General features: G+C 30.5%; 1 protein-coding gene across 1 annotated transcript; it reads left to right on the top strand.

Moving 5' to 3' along the window:
* The first annotated feature begins 3,698 nt into the window (after window positions 1–3,698).
* LOC132753111 (baculoviral IAP repeat-containing protein 2-like) lies at window positions 3,699–22,063 on the top strand. Its single transcript, XM_060743576.1, has 10 exons — window positions 3,699–3,754; window positions 8,265–8,334; window positions 12,364–14,469; window positions 16,452–16,622; window positions 17,236–17,372; window positions 17,601–17,640; window positions 17,949–18,065; window positions 19,570–19,866; window positions 20,004–20,228; window positions 21,310–22,063. Exons 3-9 carry the CDS (start codon window positions 12,666–12,668, stop codon window positions 20,222–20,224), a joined length of 2,787 nt encoding a protein of 928 aa, XP_060599559.1. The 5' UTR covers window positions 3,699–3,754; window positions 8,265–8,334; window positions 12,364–12,665; the 3' UTR covers window positions 20,225–20,228; window positions 21,310–22,063.
* Window positions 22,064–22,265: the final 202 nt, after the last annotated feature.

A 22,265-nucleotide genomic window follows, 5' to 3' on the forward strand; every position in this document is an offset into this window, starting at 1 on the left:
ACAAATCATTTACGCATATACTTACAATATATAGAGATATACGTTCAAAAAGGAAGATATTTCTTTAAAGATTCTACAAAGATGAAAACAAAATTACTAGTATCTTATCAAGATTGTAAAACGATATTAATGAAAGACCTGATTTAAATATAACATTAGAAAAAGATGCCTTTTCAGAAGTTCTTACATTACATAATCAAAAAACTTTTTTTTAACATAAGGGAAAAATTTCCCACAAAAACCGAATTGAAAACCCTTTTGAAAAAAATTTTTTCTCTGCTTCAGGGAAAAAACTCATACTTTTTTTAAATATTGTGTCCTTTTTTAAAAGTTTACCTTTTTTGCCCAATTTTAATACTTTAGGGCAATAATATAAGAAGGGAAAAAAAAAATTTAAATAGGGACTATGGGCCCCAAACATGTAAAAGGGTTTAAAAAAAAATAAAAAAAGGGCCCAGTGGGTGCAGTACAAAGTGGATAAAGGGAACTCAAAAAATTGTTTTCCCGGGGAAAAAGGGACATTTTTTTGCCACAAAAAAAGAGTTTCACCCCCCAATTTAAGGGTTGCATTTTTTAAAGTATTCATTCCCAGAATAATATCGTTTAGGGTCCACGGGTGCGTTAACATCATTGCATATGGCGTATACCTGCCTAGAAAGAAGAACTTATTATATAATAAATAAATGTTTGATAGTTTCAATATGGTTGTGACAGAAAGAAAATATATTAACATCTTTTATTCTCATTTTTATGCAACTGATAATTTGGTGGCAGTATCCTTTATACTGTAACAATTGTAAATTATTTTTTTACTATTAAAAGGGACCCTATAAATGCAATTCCAGTTAAAATCATCATTCAAATTGAGTTCAACGCTACTTTTAAACTTTGAATGCGTTGTAATTTGTTGGATACTTGTAACAAAATAAAACTATTTCTTTCTTTTATATCGCCAGCTGTTTTGAGAACTATTTGTTGTTAGGTTTTTAGGTTTGTCGTGAAGCGCTGTGCCAGTGATTGAATGTCAGCATTGTATTTCCTGGTCTGCGATCAGAAAATACAAAAATGCAAAAGCTGAGGGACCACATATTGCCCAGGTTTATGACACATGACAGCCTCGACTATAGCTAATCGAAATGAAAATTATGTCCACATATTTGTATTTTCACTTTATGGTCATAACATATTTTAAATTGCTAGTCAGTCATCCAAGAAACATGAAAGTATGTTGCGTAACAAACTCCCATGCAGCAAAAACTACAATCAAATTAAATCTAGACAATCAAACGAACTATTGGTTTAGCAATCTTCATGCGATTTTCAACTATTTCTTTCACTGCAACTTTTGTTCCAATCCAATTTCCTTCACAAACAGTGCCAAATGCTCCTCTACCAATTATTTCCTTTCCCAAATTCAGATCACCCCATTTTAATCTCAGAACTGTATGTATAAAGCAAACTACAGGTTCTTGGCCTGAAATTTGCAAAAAGACTCCCACCCCTGTCTGTGTGGGCGTTGGGTCTCTGTGCTGTACTACTAAAATAAAAAAAATGTTATAATAAGTGTTTTTTTTTTTATTACATATTTAAGAACAGATATATAGCTAGAAATGTAATAATTTCATCAAATGTAAAATATACATCTTAGATGTTTTATGTTAGTACTATATTTGATTAATTAGTGAATTAAACCTTTACATTTGTCTTATAAATTATATGGCATCAGATCAGAACGTTTTATATGTTACATTTATCTATTAATTATTTTGATAGAATAACTTGGTCAAATATATAATACAATACAAGCCGTGTAAGAATGCCTCTTAGACGGAATTTATCGTTGCAAATTTATGAAAAACCATGAGCTGTCATTAAAATACTGAAGTAGAATTTAAATTTCATAGAAACAATGATAAGAACAAAATAAGTCTTCAAAAAGGCGATAGAACACCTCTAAATAATTGCTAATAACAGATAATAATCTATCATCTGCCATTGATTGGTCAAAAAGGTGGTACTTCGTCGATAGTACGTTTTGACTCTTAACTGGATTACGTTTTGACTTTTCATGGGGGGGGGGGGTACGTTTTAGAGAGAGGTACGTTTTGACCGTATCCCATCCACTTAGTCTTAAGTCGTGAAGGTCATAATGTCTCCTCAGCACTTCCGTATTCCAGCGATAAAATTATTATCAAATTTGCCGTCGGCGAATTATAACAGACTTTCAAAAACACACGATTAAATTGTACGACTTAATTTTTTATTTTATTATATTTGTTCTTGTTTCACTCATGACGATAATTGTTTGATATTGTTTCTCGATTACGTAATGTCATGTATTAATATACTGAAATAAATTATCATTTTTATCATTTACATTTTGATAAACCATATTTATTTAGCAATATATTAAATACTGAAATCATCTCTTTCAAAGTCACCCCTGTCACTATTTGATAAAGATAATAACACAGTGTTCTTTATCTATCTATCTTCCTTTATTGTCAAACCCCTCACGGGGACATAGACATGATTGTCTACCAACTATAATCAACTAAATTTAGAAGTTACAAACCCGCATTAAATTATAAACCTGTGACGCAGTTTTAAATTGTTAATTTATACCTTAGCTGCTAGTAAACATGTTGACTAAGTTTATAAAAAAATGGCAGACCGTTAAATATTTTCTTCAAAAAGGACAGATATTGTCACAAACAACTTAATATGATATTATGAACAGAACAGAAGAAAAAGAATATTCAGTATATCACGAACACGGCATATATAATATTTGATCGTACTTTTATGCATTAAATTTGGAATAGAAGTAATTGAGGATAATCAAAAACACACAGGGTTAAGTGATATATAATGTGCCATCTTTTTGCGAATAAGTCCAATTTTGGTTCTTTTTCACCTTAGTTTACACAGGTATATTCTGTTCACAAGACGATTCACAGAAAGGTATAAAATAAACGTCATGTTATTCAAAAATAAAAAATAGTTTGAAACCATTTATGCGCTGTTAGTAGAAAGTAAGAACAAAAGAAAAAGACGTCTTTACTCGGTTACATGAAACTTTGATATGTAAAATTCAGTTACGTTGATAATAATTCAAAATAAATTAAGACAGGACATGATATTAACAATCTTTATAAAATTGAAATCGTTATGTCTGTGTTTTTATGTCAAGTAGATTATTTTGATTATAAACGCAGTAATTGTAATATGAATAGATCGGGTAAACCAATATATGTTACTATATTTAGCGAATTTATTTACTTACAAATATAAATTATGAAAATCTTGAGTAATTACTTGTTTCTCTGTAAGAAAACTTCTTCGCACCCGGCGAACACCCTTAAATTTCCCCGGATATTAAAAACAGCATCTTACTAGATTGGTAAGATGATTGCTTGAAAGCAGCAGTATCTTTTGAACTATCGTCTGAATTACAGATTTATACAAAAAATACAATTTATTATACATGTTTCATTCTTGCTTTATTAATCACATTTAAATATAAGATTACAATACAACTGCTTTTAAAGTGACAAGTCTAAAAAATTTAACCTGGATTTGCACCTGTTTACATAAGATAAAAACATATGACTTTTGAAATGTTCATGGTTTCCCAAATTGCGCACCTATACATTTGTTTAAGACAGTCAATGATTATTGAAATTTTGTATGGTTTCCCAAAGTACCCACAGTACATTTGTCTAGTAAATCCCGTTTGTCTCAAACAGTAAAGGTAAGTAATAAAAAATTCAGTTTGAGTGAAAATTCGTTTATGTTTTGTTATTTTTATTCTGTTTTTTTTATTTATTTATTTTTTACTCTATTATATTTTCTAATATCAAATATGAAATTTAAACATAAATATGAAAGTGGGTGGAGTCTAAAAGCATATTTTCATTTAGGGACTGCTTTCTCAGAGACAGTCATTAATTAGCTTTAAAGCTCTATTCATTAAAAAAAAAATATCATTATTGTAATTCTTGTTATGTTCAAACACAATTTAAAATTAGGGCAATAAAATGTGTATTGAACCGCGTCAGTACCTATAACAAATCAGTTGTACAGCTTACAGCTGCGTAGCAAGCGGGTTTTATCTTCCTTCTTTTTTACTCTTTTACTGTGATTTTTCTGTAAAAAATGGTGGTTTGTTTCTGTCGTGTTCGTTAAATACTGAATATTCGTTCACATAACATTTCCATATATTTCGTATTTCACACTAAAATACACACACAAAAAATATCCTTTAAATACTGTTTTAAGCACATGTACAAAACGATTGATATTTGCTGTAAGAATTACTGATTTTTTTCTCACTTTAACAAATTGATTTATACAATAGCCGAAGATAATCAGCAACTATAAATTATTGTCGCTATATTGTAGCCATGCTATTGTAAGAAAAACATTATAATTAACGATTTTAAGTTTCAAAACTGCTCAAGTTAACACATAAGATATTTATAAAATGATCCGATTAAGACCTTCTTTCTCAATCGATTCTGTATTATTTTGATAGGGAACGTGTATTTGAAATTAAAAATATATTATTTGTATTTGAAATTGACTAGATAGGGCCACTTGTAAAGGATAGTGTGTATGATTCGTGAAACAATATAAGAAAAGGTATCCCTTTTAATCCCTTTTTAATCATGATGAAATAACTATTCGTAAGGTCAAGTTATACTACCACACTAGTTATTTTTTATTTTTAAATGATTTATGACAGATATTCTGAACTTGTTTTTACATAAATTATGATAAATATATCAGTACTTTTCTCTTTATCTGCCTATTTACCATTATTTATGATTGTACTTACTTTCATGTTAATGTAACTGATAACGCCTATCATCTTTTTTTTTATCTAACCACACATGTTATAATTATACATTGTGTCATGATATGAAAACTATGTATAGAAATAGTAAAATATTATAATTATAAGTATAGGTTAGTGTTTAATAATACGTATTAACAAACATAATTGGTCAAGCCTGCCGCATATGCGTATTATTAAACATACACCTATTTAATGATCAACATTTTTTTCAATCAAAAACAAGGCATTTCTCTAAATCACTGATAGCTCCGCCCTTTCGCTCTACAAGATGTCTACACCTTGTCAAGTTTCTAACATGTCATATTTAGATAAGCTAAATAAATGGCCCTTTCAACATATAACCAGGCACGTTTTTATTGAAATGTCGCAGAATTTATACCTTTACCTACAGTAAGACTATCATGTCTGAAAAAAAGAAAAAAAAAACAATGCAATTAGGTAAAAACAATGGAGTTAATGAAATGTGTACATCCTTTTAAAATAAATGGAAAATGTGAGAAAAATACATTAAAGATTATTAATTGATACAAATTCGTTATTAGCTTCAAGTTATTCACAAACATTTGAAACCCCTATTGATTTGCTCATTTGAAAAAAAGTTCATTTTTTTATTTTTTATGTATCAATTTAGGTTTACAGGTTTACAATGAGTTTTCCAGCCAAAAAATGTAATCATTGTATTCTTAATATCAATGATTGTTAATGCAGTTCATTCCTATCAAGTGAAAGAAAATAATGTTTTAGAAAATATAAAGTTCAAAACAGCAATTTATAACAGACATTTTTCTTAGAGTTAAAGGGATATAAAAAAGTTACTATGTAATCATTTGTCTCTGCGTGCCCCACATGTATTATCTATGTAATAAATTAATTGATTGTATCCTCACATTTAGAAACACCTGACCTCGACTAATTTTTTTTATGTTGGCATTGTTTTGCGAACCTTGATATTTTACAATTCAAAGTGTAAACCATACCTTTAACTCCTCCCTAATATAATGCATTATTGAAATTTGTTAGACTGGTTAGACGCCAGATTAAGTGAATTTTATTTAGTTAGTACACATTAACCAAAGTTAGACTAAGCAGAAATTTGAAAAATACTAGAATGTGATTGGACAAAAAATAATGTTGATCGTAAAGATAAAACATTTGTAATATTAAGATTTCAGTGAAACATGGAATATATCTTCACGAAACATGATAAAATGCCACATATTTTCACGAGCCGGGACGGCGAGTGAAAATATGTGGCATATTATCATGTTGACTGAAAATATATACCATATTTCACGAAAAACATAAAAAAATAACCTTTTTATTTAATTTCAATATCAAAGAAAAATGGTGACAAACACCCTTGCTTGCTACGCAACTGCAATTGTACAGCGCGCAGTAATATAATTATTGTCTTGTTTTGCACGCGATATTTAGCGCTACATTGTGACGTCACGTAAACAACTCTTTAAACGTCTGTTTAGCGTTTATGACTGAATTAAAGATATTGGTGTTCGGATTTATTTTCTTAGTTAGACCATTTTCTATCATTCTAGATAGTTTTCACAACAAAATTCAACAAAAAATTGTTTATCAGATTTTTCAAACAAAATGGCGAAAGAAGTCCCTTAAAATAACGTTACGTTATCCGTAAATGTTATATCCTAATGCGTAGCGTAATTTATCAGCTGATTTTAATTAGATTATGTAAATATAACTTTGATCTGTAAATGAGCTGAACTCAAATGTCAGATGTGATATTATAATTATGTACATTCCGGAAAATTATGTTTTCTTGAAAAATACATTACAACAGAGTTTTTCTTTTTATATTTTTGATTAAGAAGAAAAAGTCGAGCATGGTCCCGCCTGGCAATAGCTCTTGATTGCAACTCCTTTTAACAACATGTAGGTCTAAACTATGCTAAATATTTTGACCAATGTTTAAAGGAATTATCCTCTTCAAAACATACGAAATGAAAACAGTCCTATGTGTACGACACTGGAAGTAGGTCTCATTAGCTATTACACTTTTAAGAAGAGTTTTGAAAAAGTCTCATTATAAACAAACATCATTAGTCTATAACTTTGCCTTATAAAGGAAAGTGACTTGCCTGAGGACCTATTAATCATGCCTCTATAATGATATGGCCTTCTTGTGTTAATTTTAACTAAGCATAAAGCATTTGGTGGTGATATTCTGTATTGTGGCTGTAATCCATGGTTTCTTAAACAACTTTACTTAAGGAAGATTTTGATCAAAATTTACAGACATGATTCTTGGGTTAATTTTTTAATGTGACCAAATGACCTTAATTATGACTTTTCTAGCCATTGATTAATCAAATACCATACTCTTTGCTAGGAGGACATAATTTTGCTGATAAAGATTAAATGCAAGTTTTGATTATTTTCATGATCTAAAGACAACTGCAAATAAGAAATTTGAAATAATAAAGAGGCGTATCATTTTGAAAAAGAAGCTATAAATAAGTATGATCTATAGACCGTTTGTTGATTAGCCTTCAATTCCAATTATTTTTGCGTAATTTCAAATACTATGCTCATATTTGGGTAAAATACTTCATTGCAGAATTTATTAAAATCTAGTTAATTCTTTCTGGATATGTCTAATTTGATTAGGTAGCTACATTCCCTATTACTTGTCAAATTAAATTGGCATATTCTTAAAAAAAAACTACCACTTTTTTTTTTTTAAAATAACATTATGTCGTCATACTGTGATTACCTGTAGTTTGTAGATTTTAAAACGTAACATATTTTATTGTGTGTATTCAAAGGAGACTGAACAGTATGTAAAGTATTTGATCAGTATTTTGTTTAATAACAAATTTGAGCATCATATATCATTAAGAAAAATTATGTACGATTGCACAAAAATAACGAAATAAAGAAATTTCTTCTTTTGGAATAGAGAATTCGCCAAATAGTAATAAAACTAATTTTCAATGAAGAAAATTTGATTATATCAGTACTACATCAGCAGTGATTTGATTCGATATTCATTAGATATTTTAGACAACTTTTCTGGAAAAAAAACGACAACAATATTACTGTATACAATAAACATTTTTGAAAATTTGTGAATAAATAGAGGATATTCAAGTTTCTTCTATAAATCATGTATAAATAGAAAAAACTTTCTGTCTATTATATACTCTTTTTCTTTTTTAACCTTATGATTTTTTGTGTATTGGCTAAATTTAGAAGAAAGTAGTACGGCAAGACACCAGCGAAAATACGAAAAAAGTTGTTTCACTGCAGTGAAAACAAATTTGTACTGTGAAAATAAGGAAAATTGAAATACGCATTTTTCTCATCGATATTTCTCAATATTTCATTTATAAATATATGATAAAAACATTTATTAGTTTTTATGTTGTAGGAGATAAAAGGACTCGCGGTAGAAGGATCTTTTCAACAAAAACAGTTAGAATATGAAAAGGCTGAATCAGGTATGTTATATTGAATATCAAAAGGCTTAAATCAGGTACATTATAAAGAATATGAAAAGGATAAATCAGGTAAAATATGATTATAGAATATGAAAATACTAAATTATAGTAAATCAGATATGTTACATAGAATATGAAAAGGCTAAATCAGGTATGTTATATAGGTTATGAAAAGGCTAAATCAGGTATGTTAAATAGAATATGAAAAATCAGGTACATTTTATTGAATACGAAAATGCTTTATTACATGCTTTTCGATGGTTTATAGAAATATATCAGTGAATTAAAACTGATAATTTCACTGTTTTGAAACAGTGAAATTACCACTTTGATAATTTCACTGTTTTGAATTTAAGCCCCTTACGTTGTTTCAGTGAAATACCAGCGTGCACAGTACTGGGTACCAACTTAATGACGTGACGTCGTAAATGACTTCACGTTGTATTATTATTTGGCGCGCTTTTCATTCAATATTAGGTTTAATGTCTTTTTAAAACGTTTCTTTGCATGTAATAAAAAGAAAATTTGTTAAGTTTAGTGTAAGATCGAAATATATTTCACCTTGTGAGCACCAAAAGTTCATATTTCACTCGTGGCTGCGCAACTCGTGAAATATACCTTTTGGTGCTCACTCTGTGAAATATATCCCGATCTTACACTGAACTAAACAAATATCCTCTATTTATCTGATATGTTATATAGAATATGTAAAGGCTAAATCAGGTATAGTATTTAGAATACGAAAATGCTAAAGCAGGTGCATTATAAAGAATATGAAAAGGATACATCAAGTAAATTATAATTATAGAATATGAGTATATTAAGTTATACTATATCAGATATATTACATAGAATATGCAGAGTCTAAATCCGGTATGTTAAATAAAAATGAAAATGCTTAATCAGGTACACTAATTTTCATAGAACCGAAAATTCTTATATACAACATAAAAAGCTGAATCAGGTATGTTTTATAGAATACAAAAATGCTTAATGGGGTATGTTATATAGAAAATGAAAAAGGCTAAATTAGATATTTTATATAGAATATTAAAAATTAGATATTTTATATAGAATATTAAAAGGCTAAATCTGGTACATTATATAGATACGATAATACTGAATCAGGTATGTAATATAGAATAATAAAATGACTAATTAGGTATGCTATACAGAATATGAAAAGGCTAAAATAGGTATGTAATGTACAATATAAAATGACTTAATTAGGTGCCTTATATATAATACGAAAATGCTTAATAATAGCTAAATCAGGTATGCCATAAATAATCTGAAAAAGGCTAATTCAGGTATATTTTATCATGTCTATTGAAAACGAAAGAGCTTAATAATTATAGTTAATCCGGTGTGTTCTTTAGAATGTGTGAAAAGGGTTAATCCGGTATGTTATATAGAAAATAGAAAGGCTAAATCAGGAATGTTGTATAGGATATGAAAATGTTATATCAGGTATGTTACATGTATATCGAATATGAAAAAAAAAACACTTTATTTTGTTGTTCATTGTTAACTTTTCTGTTTTGGCTTTGTGCGTCTTGCATCGTCAAAACTTCTCGGATGTTTCTTCCATAAAGCCATGAAGTATAACCAAAGTTGTTAAATAAGTTTGGTCAGTTGCTTTTTAGGATTACAGGAGTTTAAATGGATTTTAGAGTACAAGATTTAAGAATGTTTAGCCATTGAGGTTATATATTTTGTTTGTTGGATCTTTTTATTGATTTATAAAAGATAAGTTATATCAAGTTTCAAGTTGGATTGTCCTTATTTTTCGACAGAACAACCTTTGTAATAAGACATTCAAGGGGATTCATTTGTACTTAACCTTTATTTGACCTTGACACTTAAGTTACAAATAAGTGAGCGATTAGCTGAGTTATGAAAGAAAACGTTAAAATTGGTGATCAATCAGTGAATTTTGCTTAACTAAGCAATGACAATGTTATTTATGGATTTGATTTATACTTGAACAAAGGAAAAATTAAAATTAAAACAACATGATATATAACTCAAATAAACATGAGACATGACATTTCCTTGACTTTGACGGTCAAGGTCAAATTATTGAATTTTACAAAAATTGTCATAACTTTGTTACTTATGACAAAACCAACATGTTAACTGATTTTCATTTCTATTAAGCGCACCTTAGCTGGCTCAGGGTGAGCTTATAGGATCGCTGATTGTCACTCGTCAGTCATCCGTCCAATTCTAATTTGTTAACGCTCTAGTGTTTACATATTTGCATCAATTTTCACCAAAGTTTTTCAGGATGTCTGTCCCAGTGATTGCTCGGAAAAGTTCGAACATTGGTCATAGGATTAAAACTAGGTCAAAGGAACCAAAATGGAAAGAATGTTGTTAACACTTTAGAGGCAACTGTTTCAGTCCATATATCCTGGAAATTGGTCAGAAAGGGTTTTTATGATTTCTTGTTCAACTTTTAATATGGATCATCTGGGGTCAAAAAGAAGGCCACAGAGCCCAAATATAGAAGAAAAACCTTGTAAATACTATAAATATATTTTCAGTCCAAATATCCTGGAAATTTGTCAGTAAGGTTATTTAGATGCTTTCTAGCTCAAAATTGTATAAGGGTCATCTGGGGTCAAAAACTCGAACACACAGCTTAAATATAAAAACAAAATTGTCGTGAACGTTATATCAGTTTCAGAATAGGACAATATATCTGGTTTGCATTCGTAGTTATAGGTTCATTTAGGAGCCCTAAGAATCAGGTGAACATTATAAGGGTCATCATGGTCCACTTGTTTTGTTTTTATAAGAGTTTGATTCATACATTGACAAAAATTTATTTATTTATGAATTTGATTCATACTTCAATAACATTTTATTTATGAATTGGATTCATCTTTGTCTTGGACAAAATATATATTTATATTGAGAAAAGCTGACCTGTTGAATGATAAAAACATAACTTTATCTTGAAATGACCGTTATCATTGATTTACACTTGATTTATACATTCATAAATGGACATTGTGAATAATGTTAAAATGACATTGACCTTCAATTTACCTCGAATCCCCTTCGTTATCTTTTGAATTTTACATTTGTTGTCATAACTTTGTGATTAATTTACAGGTTTGTTCACGCATAGACAAAAGACTATTTATGACAAACTGAAATGTTGAATAATCTAAATATAACCTCGATATTTCAATGAGCTTGACCTTCAAGGTCACCATTATAATGTTGCTTAAGTGGTCTATACCTTTTTAATTTCATTGAGATTTGACTCATGCCTGAAAATTTAAAAGAACTTATGAAAAGCAATATGATTGTTTTCAAATATTACCTTGACCTTTAAATGACTTTGGCCGTCAAGGTAAAAAGAGATTTATTCCCGGATCTTAGTTGATTTCTTATTTCATTTAGAATATTGTTGTTTCTTGGACATTACAACACTTTTGACACAACCGTAGTGTTTAATAATTCAAATGAGACATTGACCTTGTGACACAGCAGTAGTATTGAATAATGTAAAATAAGACCTTAAAATGACCATTGCCATCAATGTCAAATCATTGAATTTTGCTTTAATTGTGTAACGTTATCATGACTTTTGTTGTTAATTTTCAACTCTTAAAAGTATTGGAATCAATTATCCCAAGGACCAACAAAAATATAACAACACTGAAGTACACTACGCAGTAATTTTTCTCACTTAATTGGGAACATGCCTTTTTTGGAAAAACTGCATGATTTTAAAGAAAATTTCAATTGGGACGAGGCCTTTTTCGGAGTCTGTTATATAAGCAGGGAAATTGATTTTTCTCACTAAAATGAACACTTTCTGTTTAACAGTAGTCTGACTAGATCATTCCGACTCTACATCCAGGAATGATTGTATTTTAATTTTGTTCTCACTTCAATAGCAGTGAGGTAATGATAACATATTTGTCATTCTCAATATTTACTTATTGTAAGAATAATATACACATGACAGATAAGCATAAACTATGCAAAATTCGTTCATAATATTTACAGATGATCAGTGGGATAAATACTCAAGTCGAAGCCTCAAAGAAATTTCAAGGAATTGGCCTATTTACATTACAAGACCGATTGCACATACAAAGTATATAAACTTTGAAGAGGACGTTTTAAATATTCGTTTGACACAACGGCAACTCTCAGACAAAATAGCAGAATAACCAAATGTTCTGTCTCTAGAATATCTTAATGAAATTTTGCTTACATTAAGCCAAATTAATACAATTTCTTCAGAGTCATTGACAGACAGCGCCACTCTTTATTCAGATATTAAAACAGTGCAACAGTGTTGCAGGATGTTTCACAACACAGAATCAAGTGTTTATCATAATAAACATTGGTGGATTCAGTTCACAAAAGAATATGTGCCTAATTATGTAACAAAAAATATGTTTGACCTTATACCTATTTCATTACCAAACATTTGTTCATATATAGAATTAAAATTGAATCATATAAATTGTGAATATATTTCTGCATTAAATAGGGGAGATTTTATTTCAAAGAAAATATTTGATGCATGGTTAAATAGACTGATCTTCAGATCTCTAGATGACAAACATTTGGGCATGCCTTATAAAAGTAAAATGACTGACAAAATGTATGTTTTGGAAAACGTAAGGACAAATATAATGTCAGAACCTTGGCCAACTGTTTGTATTCATGACCATGAAAACAGTAACCATGCCTCAGAAACTGAAGAAAACTATAATTGTAACCATAGTAATTTTCATTCAGTGGGGGCTTTGCCAAATGAGATATTTCAAGCCGGAAAAAGAACATCAGTTATAAATTTGAATCAAAGATATCAACTAAGTGGAACAACAGTTGACCTAAAAACACAACATGCTGGTTTACAGCAAATGGAAGAAAATGACGATTCGCCTAATAAGGAAGAAAAAGATCCTATAAAATCTATTATTTGTCATGAAAATGATATGTTCCCATGTAGTACTTACATTGCTAGTAATCCAGTGTTTACTGAAGAAAGTAATACCGAACAACCTCAAGAAACAGCCAGAACTGTTAATGATAATGAAGATTTATCAGCAACTGATAATCCCATTAGTGATACTCCCATGACAAGAAATTTTGCAATAGATAATGAAGTCATTAGTACTTCTATCCCACCTGGGGCATTATCTTCTGATGAACATTTTCTCAATGAAGCATCTAGATTTACAAATGGGGACATAGCTCATGACTCGGGTGAATCTATTCAACACAGTCTCAAAGGCTGTGATAAACCAACTACAAACCCAAATGTAGAATATGTTCAAAAGACTGATCATCCAGAAGACAGTTCATCAACATTGCCATCTCAAGCATCAGAAACTAGCAATGCTGTAGGCATTACTGTCAGTGATCTTCCAAGTCCCGAAGTTGACACAGCTGATCTTCAAAGGTTTGAACCATTAATGCATATAATTGACAAAATAGCAGGAGGAGAGAGAGTCCCTCCTCAAGTAACAATGCGTTATGAACTTCTCCGATTTTGCACTTTAAGATCATTTCCCAAACACAATAAGCCATATATAACAAGAATAGCTCAGGCAGGTTTTTATTTTGCAAACACAGATGATGAAGTTGTTTGCTACTGTTGTGCACGTAGAAAAAGCAATTGGCGCGAAGATGATATTCCTATAGAAATACATCGAGAGTTAAATCCTAATTGCAGTTTTCTTCTTAGCAATTTAGAGGTGAATGTGCCTGTAAGAATGTCAGAATTATTAATCCAAGAAAGTAATAGATCTACATCTTCTCAAATTCTTGAAAATACCAACCAGACTAGCTCAGCTTCTACCAGTGACACAATATCATGTAATACAAGTGGACCGACAAACCACTCTAGTACAACAGCAAATTCATCTACTCCAAATGTGACACAGGCTATATCATCACCTGTTGTTTCAACAAACAGTGAACTATCTCAAAATAGAGTGCAGCCAAGAGCTCATGGTAATTTTGTAATGACCTCATCAGCGAGTTCATTTGTACAGGAGCACCAATCAAATAGTGTCACAGCTTCAAATGGTATCCATGCCTCTCCAGTTGTGAGTTCAAGTTCATTAAGACCAACATCTGAACTGTCTGCTCAAGGTATGTTAAAAAAGATATTTATATAAAATGATATGGATATTTATGTTTGTAAAAGTCATTGTCTTAAAAAGCTCTGTATTGCTTTATTAAGAGGCATGTTATGCCTCAGAAGTTTATATTATTTTTATTCTTAAGAAATCAAAAACCTGCGATTAATAATGTTTTTTAATGGATTTAGAGCATGTTAAAAGTTTTACAACTGAAAAACTAGGTTAAATGTACAATTATGTGTCGTTAAGCAAGCAAAATGTAAAAAAGTAGTACTTTGACATCTGTAGAAAATATATACTTATGTTTACTATAGTTATACCAATTACAACCAGAGCAACTGTAGTTGAAGTAAGTTCATCTATGTGGCAAACGAGTATTTTATCTGGAAACTGTAACAAATTACCAAAATGAGAGAAAAAAATGAAGCATTTTTGAGACATACAGGGCCTTTAAGTACATGTACTTGGTTGCTGATGTGTAGATATGCTCTTTAGAGAGCTATCTTCGAAACATGTACACTTTTATCGTTATATAATCTTTATTGTTAAATATTGAAGTCCCTTAGTCTGGGAACAGTATATACGTATGAAATTGAAGATAAACTTTATTTGTTTTGATTTATCTACATACAATAAGATTTTTCTTGTTCTTTTATAAGCCAACTTTTCATAAAATGTTCTTCGAGTTGTTAGACTCGATATAGACCTTTTTACAATACGATTTTCCATAGCAACGAATGTTGCATTTCGCGCATGCGCATTATGCATAGGGAAAAAAGCAATTACGATGTCTACAGTTTATCATACTTTAAGGCTAAAATAGATGCGATTTCATGTTATCTCACCTAAATAATATTAATTTAAAGGTACTGAAAACGTGAATCTATTTTTTAACAGATCTACGAAAATTTGCGGGAGTAATAATTCAATGGCCAAAACGGGCACATACATGTCTTTGTTGAAGGTTTCATTAGACGACTTTTCCATCAGTAATTTAAATTGAAACAGCAGGGTGTTAAAGATAAAATTTTATTACCCCTGTATTACATAATATTACACAATTTGTATTGTACACTTCTTTTGAATAACTGGATTGGTCCGGCGGCAAGTGTCAAACAGATTGGCACGCGAACGTTTGTTCATTCAACCAGGACGTTTAAATATCATGATATAGTTAATCAGTTACGCTTATTAAACTGGTAATTTATGTAACTTTTAAATTTATGGATTTTGAGACGAGAAAAATTGTGTGACGTGCATTATTAAAAATAACATGTATTACGAAGAAGCGGATAAAATGTGTGTTATATCTTATCCAAACAACCCATCTTAACTTCTCAAGATTTTGAAAAAAAAATTATTTATTTAAAATCTTTTTATGTGACTTGAATTTTTCTGTTTGCATCAGCGGCAAATCGGATAAAGGATATAATCAGGTATACTGAACACTAAAAATGCATTATCACCTGTTCTGATATTTTTTATGAATGATAATTAATCTCGATTTCATGTTATATAATTTCTTTTGTTTTTAAATAAACTATTTCAACAGCAAATAAGTTGACTTTTCATTTATTTCCACATCTTCTTTAAAAAAATGATCTCGGTGTCAGGTCCGTGATCGTAAATTCATAAACAAATATATAATTTCCATGCCTTTTTATGGCATTCTTCGCCACAAAGCTATAAAGTCATCTTTTCTATATTTGTTGAAATTTTCTACCGTTTACCTTGAACTAACTCGGTATTGTCTATGAACTTCTACTATATTTCTATGTAGGGCGAAGCATTTTTTGCCCTACGCAGATTGCGCATGCGCGAGAAAATTCTAATTCCGGTCGATTTTTCATAGCAACGGACCGCGTCGTAAAAAGGTTTAAAGGTGAGTTTTGTTTAACGATTAAAACATTTGTTAACTTGTAAAAAGGAAAGACATTGTTGTACAAGCTGAGTTTATCATGAAATGTAGATGTTTAATGTCAATATTACCAGGAACTAATAGATCAACTGCTCCAAAATATCCAAAGTATGCCAGCAAAACTGCCAGGGTGACAAGTTTCAATGATTGTGGAGACATTGTGATACCACCAGATAGTTTGGCTACCTCAGGATTTTTCTATGCTGGCTTTGGTGACTGTGTTAGGTGCTTCCAATGTGGCGTTGGTAAGTATCCTTCACTTTTAGCTTCGTGTTATAAGAAAGGAGAAAAGACTAGCACTGCCCTTATGGTCATTTAAAAAACATATAAGACATGTCCCTCTCTAATCTTTTGGGCATCTGTGGCCAAGTGGTTAAAATCATTGACTTTAAACCACTTGGCCTGCAACGCCAAAGACTGGAATCCTTCACATAAGGAAGCTATCCAGAATGTTGGTGCCTCAGTCTCAGGTGCCAGTCTGTACCTGAGACAATGCATATTTGGGCACATGATGTCTTCTTTAACCAGTAAATATGAAAAGTAGCCATATGACATATGACCTCTTCTGTGTTAGTGCGACATAACCCACCCCTCAAGAAAACAAACTTTTATCGAAACAATAGGAATAATAGGAAAATCTGAGTCGGCAAAGTATTTATTTTGTGGTCTTCAAATCTAAAATATGTAATTTGTATTTACTTACTGTTATTTGTATGAATTTCTCGCCCTAAATCATTACTGAATTTTAGTAATGGAGAATGTCTCCTTTTTTAAAAACCAAATTTTAACATAAATTGGCAATTACTGTCAATTACCGGTTCATTGTATGATTTTACGTAAATTGCCCTTGATGTTCAGGTCTTCGTCATTGGTCAGAAGAAGATGATCCTTGGATCGAACATAGTAGATGGTCAAAGGATTGTTTATTTGTTAAACAAGTGAGAGGTCAAGAGTTTGTGAATATTGTTCAAATGGCTGTACAATACTCTCAGAATGTAAGTTTCTAATATCTTCCTGACATTCTGTTGGTGCAGTTTCAGATAACCTTTTTTAGAAAAGACTGCCTTGTACTAAGTACAAATATCTTCATGTACATTTACATGATTTATTTAAGTGTATTTATACTTAACGTCTTTATTGCTTTGAAACTACGGACAAAACTATCATATATGCCAGTATGTAAATGTCTTTTAGATAACTGTTAACCAATTTATTTTAATTAGCAAAATGGAAATGGCCAGACTCCAGGTGGAAGTGCTACTGGTAAGATTTGTTCTTTTATATGAAAAATGAGCAATAATTACTCAACAATGAAAATTAATTAAACACCAATAAAAAATGCACTGAGAATATTGAATACATTCTATGCCAAACATTTTGTGTTTTATTGCAGTTTTACCATTGCTTTCTCTATTCAAAATACTCAATACCTTTTTCAAAAGACCACCATTTGAGGTGTTTGATTGGATACTAGAAAATGAAATTGAAAAAAAAAATTGAAAAATACTGTTTTTTATTGTTGTTGTAATTATAATAGTGTATATAAGACAAGTATTTTTTTTATCAAACAGGGTCTGATGCTGAGATAGAGCGCAAAATGCATACAGATGCTGCCCAAAGTGTACTAGAGATGGGCTACAATCCACATGTCATACGGAGCGCCTTACGTGCAATAAGAGATGGAAATGGTATAGACATTTAATTAAATTACAACTATTATTAAGTAATGATGATTTGTATAACTAACAATATCTTTCTATTTGATTGGTTAAAATGAACCATTTTAAAGTCTGCTACGTAAATTTGCTTTATGACTCCAGTATGGTTCAACTTCTTGGTTTACAACTGCCTATCACCACTCTAAAACGCCTTACGTAGGTACATGTATTCTTAAGTAAGGAGATGTAATATGTGTTCAGACAGACTGGCCTGTTCCTGTTAAATGTACAACGCCAATTAAAGCCTGTTTTCCTTTTTATTAGTTTGACTTTTTCTGAAGAAAAAGAGCTATTGTGCTACAGTCATGTTGTCGTTACCCCGTCTGATAACTTTAACATTGGTACACTATAGGTCAAAATAGTGAATTTTGCCATAGCTGACCATATCTTTGTTATTTATCTATGGATTAGATTTATACTTGGACAAAAGAATACAACTGAGATGTTAAGAAATTCAAATTCAACCTTGACCTATAAATGACATTGGCTTTCAGGTCAAACATCGGAATTAGCTTAGATTGTTATTACTTTGTCATTTTTTACAGACTGATAAATATTTGGACAAAAGAACCGATATTTTAAAACAGGCATGCTAGTTAATTAAAAGATGACATTGACCTTTATTTGACCTTCATGGTCAAAGTATTGGAATTTACTGAAATTGTCATAACTTGTATCTATTTACAAATTTAATTTATACCTTGAGCTTTAATTGACGTTAAATGCCAATGCCAAATTATTGAAAATTGCTTGAATTATCATAACTCTGTTGTTTATTCACAGATTTGATTGATACTTGGACAAAAGTACACATGAGACTAAATTGACATGTTGCTTTATTTTAGTATGACCTTGACCTTAACATACCCATAACCTTCAAGGTCAATTGTTTAAATTTGTTGAATTATCATAACTTGGTTATTTACTTGTGGATTTGATTTATTGCAAAAGGAAGCATAATTTTAAAGCAAATTTGATTAATTCGGATGAGACCTTCCCGCTGAATGACCTTGACAGTCAAATATCAATATTGAATTGTATTTTGTTCAAGAAAAATATGTTTCGTAGGAGTATTGTTTCTTACAATATTTTTCCTCCGATGTGCGAGACTTTAGAAGTAAGAAAAACTTGAGGATGGATCTTTTGATTAAAATATTTGGCTAATTACTTGCATATGCACAAATAGCATTAAAAGCGCTATCGGAAACAAATGAAATTATGGAATTTACTGTTATTTCATAAATATTAAAATTTACATTTTTATTGATATGCATGTTTATGTCACAAAGCATGTGTGTATTACAAAAACACAAAGACACATATATACATATACTTATTATGAATTTATAATTAGTAATGCAAAGAAAAAGAAATCCTGCTTTACACGAGAATAAGAATTTATAGTTAGTAATGTAAAGAAAAAAAAATCTTGCTATACATTAGAATAAAAATATCATTTTTATAATTTTTAAAGATGGGCGAACTTTAAGCGCCGCAATATTGATGGAGAAAATCTTCGAGTTAGAAGATGAAGCATCGGCAAATGGTGAAAATAACCAATCTGTCCAAGGAACACCTCCAAACCAGTCAAATACAATTGCTCAAGTACCAGTTACAGTTAACAATAACACCCAAAGCCAAAGAGTATCCCTCAATACTAGTTTAGCGTCATCAAATTCGGCAAGGACTCAGTCAGTTCCAGTTGGGAATACATCCTCCCAGGCATCCTTAACAACAAATGCAAGCAGTGAAGCAAACAGAACTCAAAATAGTATGTTACAAATTTAATTAGTTTACCCTATTTATAAGACAAACAAATATTAGATTTGTGTATATAACATATGCTAAAAAAGTACTAAGTCAACACTGTCATGAATTTGAATATATACTTTTACTTTTCTCGTTTAGAAAAGGCACAACTTTTAGAACAGAAAAAGCTCAAACAAGAAAATGAACAGCTGAAACAACAATCAATGTGTACCAAATGTAAACAAAATGATGTATGCATCGTTTTTCTACCATGTGGACATTTAGTTACATGTGAAACTTGTGCACCAACTATTAGATACTGTTCGGTAGAAGGTTGCGGGAAATATATAAAAGGCACAGTTAGGACATATCTAGCATAAACTGGTATATTTTTGTGTGATTCATTTTTCTGTTTAACATGTTTATCTAAGTATTCATTTTTTTCAAAGAAATTGTGTAGTAAAGAGGTTGTAGTTTAATGCTAACAAATTGGTTATAATGTTCAGGAACTGATACATTATAAGCTGTGACTTAACTGATATATATCTGTAATGTCAGTTTTTTGTGCCCCCCACTCTAGGGGGGCATTTAGATTTACCCTTGTCCGTCCGTCCGTTCCCTTTTTGTGTCGCACATAGCTCAAAAAGTAATTGACCTAGAGTCATGAAACCTTACAGGAATGTTGATCAGCATGTGAAGTTGTGCACCTGGGTATTTTCATGTGGATATATTTAGTATTTTTAGAGTTATTGCCCTTGACTTAGTAAAAATTTGCAATTTTCAACTTGTGTCGCACGTAACTCAAAAAGTATTTGACCTAGAGTCATGAAACCTTACAAGAATGTTGCTCAGCATGTGAAGTTGTGCACCTGGGTATTTTTGTGTGTATATTCTTAGTATTTTTAGAGTCATTGCCCTTGACTTAGAATTTTTTTCCAATTTTCAACTTGTGTCGCACGTAACTCAAAAAATATTCGACTTAGAGTCATGAAACCTTACAGGAATGTTGATCAGCATGTGTAGTTGTGCACCTGGGTATTTTCGAGTGGATATTTTTATAGTATTTTTAGAGTAATTGCCCTTGACTAATTAAAAATTTACAATATTTAACTTGTGTATTTAACTTAAGTTTATGACCTGTCGGCCTAAAAGTTTCCAAGAATGTTGCTCATCATGTGTACTTATGCAACTTGAGGTTCTCTTGTGGATTTATTTTGTATTTGTAGTATTTGTCCTTTACTTAATACAAGATTTTTTGTTTTCAACTTGGGCAGATGTAGCCAAAAAAAAATTTACCTAGAGACATAAGATTGACAAATCGTGTGGGGGCACCCGTGTCTTATGGACACATTTCTAGTTATTCTTGAAATGCTTTAAGATTTGTGAATCATTCACTTTATAAAAAAAACTCAATTTTAAATGTGTTTTTCTATCAGAAATAAAAGGTTGGCGTTTTACTTTATAGAAATGCTGTCAAGGATTGTATAAAGAATGCAAGGAACAAATTCCTGCAGCAGCTGACTAGGACGGCCATGTTGTTGTTTGCGCATACATGTTATCTTAAAATATGATCACACTAGTGGAAATATGTGATTGAATGGTCAGCACCATAATGCACATCATGAAATTAAGAAATGCTGCTAATCAAACATTATATTTAGTAGATAATGCCAATATGATATGCCAATATCGAAGTGCCTACACTATGTTTATGGAAACTTGTACTGTCTGACAGTGTAAATTTGATATTAGTCAAATTCAGTTATGTTTAGTAAAGAATGTCTTGATTATCTTATGTGCAGCATACATGGTAAAGAGTAATATGATGCAATAGGAGAGCTAAATTTATTATCATTCGTATAGCATACTTGGTAAGGTGCAAACATGTAGCACATGTGGTACAGTGTAAAAGCATAAACACATTCTTTTAAAAAACAAAAACAATTATCGTTTATGAAATTTATGTAATGATTTTAAGGGAAAGGAAAACGGACTTATACGACTGTTGTGAAGATTTACGCAATAATTACCTACCAAAGAAATATTACATACAACCAAACTAATAAATTAACTTGAATAAGTTGAATATAAATGATTGATATGTCAATTGTTGTTTACTTACTATGCTCTGTAAACTGTTAATATGTTGTTTATTATATTTCCCCATGGACTGAAAGCCAAAATGCCAAAAAGCCACACAAAAAAAAACAAAAAAAAAACACACACGCAAAAAAAAAAACAAAAAAAAAAACTAAAAAAAAAAACAAAAAATAAGCCACACAAAAAAACACACATACAAAAAAACACCAAAAAAAAACTAAAAATAAAAACACACACAAAAAAAACGTCATTTGTCATTTAAACCATTAATCATAATTTTCCTATGGGTATATTCTTTTTTTAGTTGAGAAAGTAAATAGT

Source organism: Ruditapes philippinarum, unplaced genomic scaffold (genome assembly GCF_026571515.1).
Source record: "Ruditapes philippinarum isolate M1 unplaced genomic scaffold, ASM2657151v2 ctg3014_1_1_1_1, whole genome shotgun sequence".
NCBI lineage: Eukaryota > Metazoa > Mollusca > Bivalvia > Venerida > Veneridae > Ruditapes > Ruditapes philippinarum.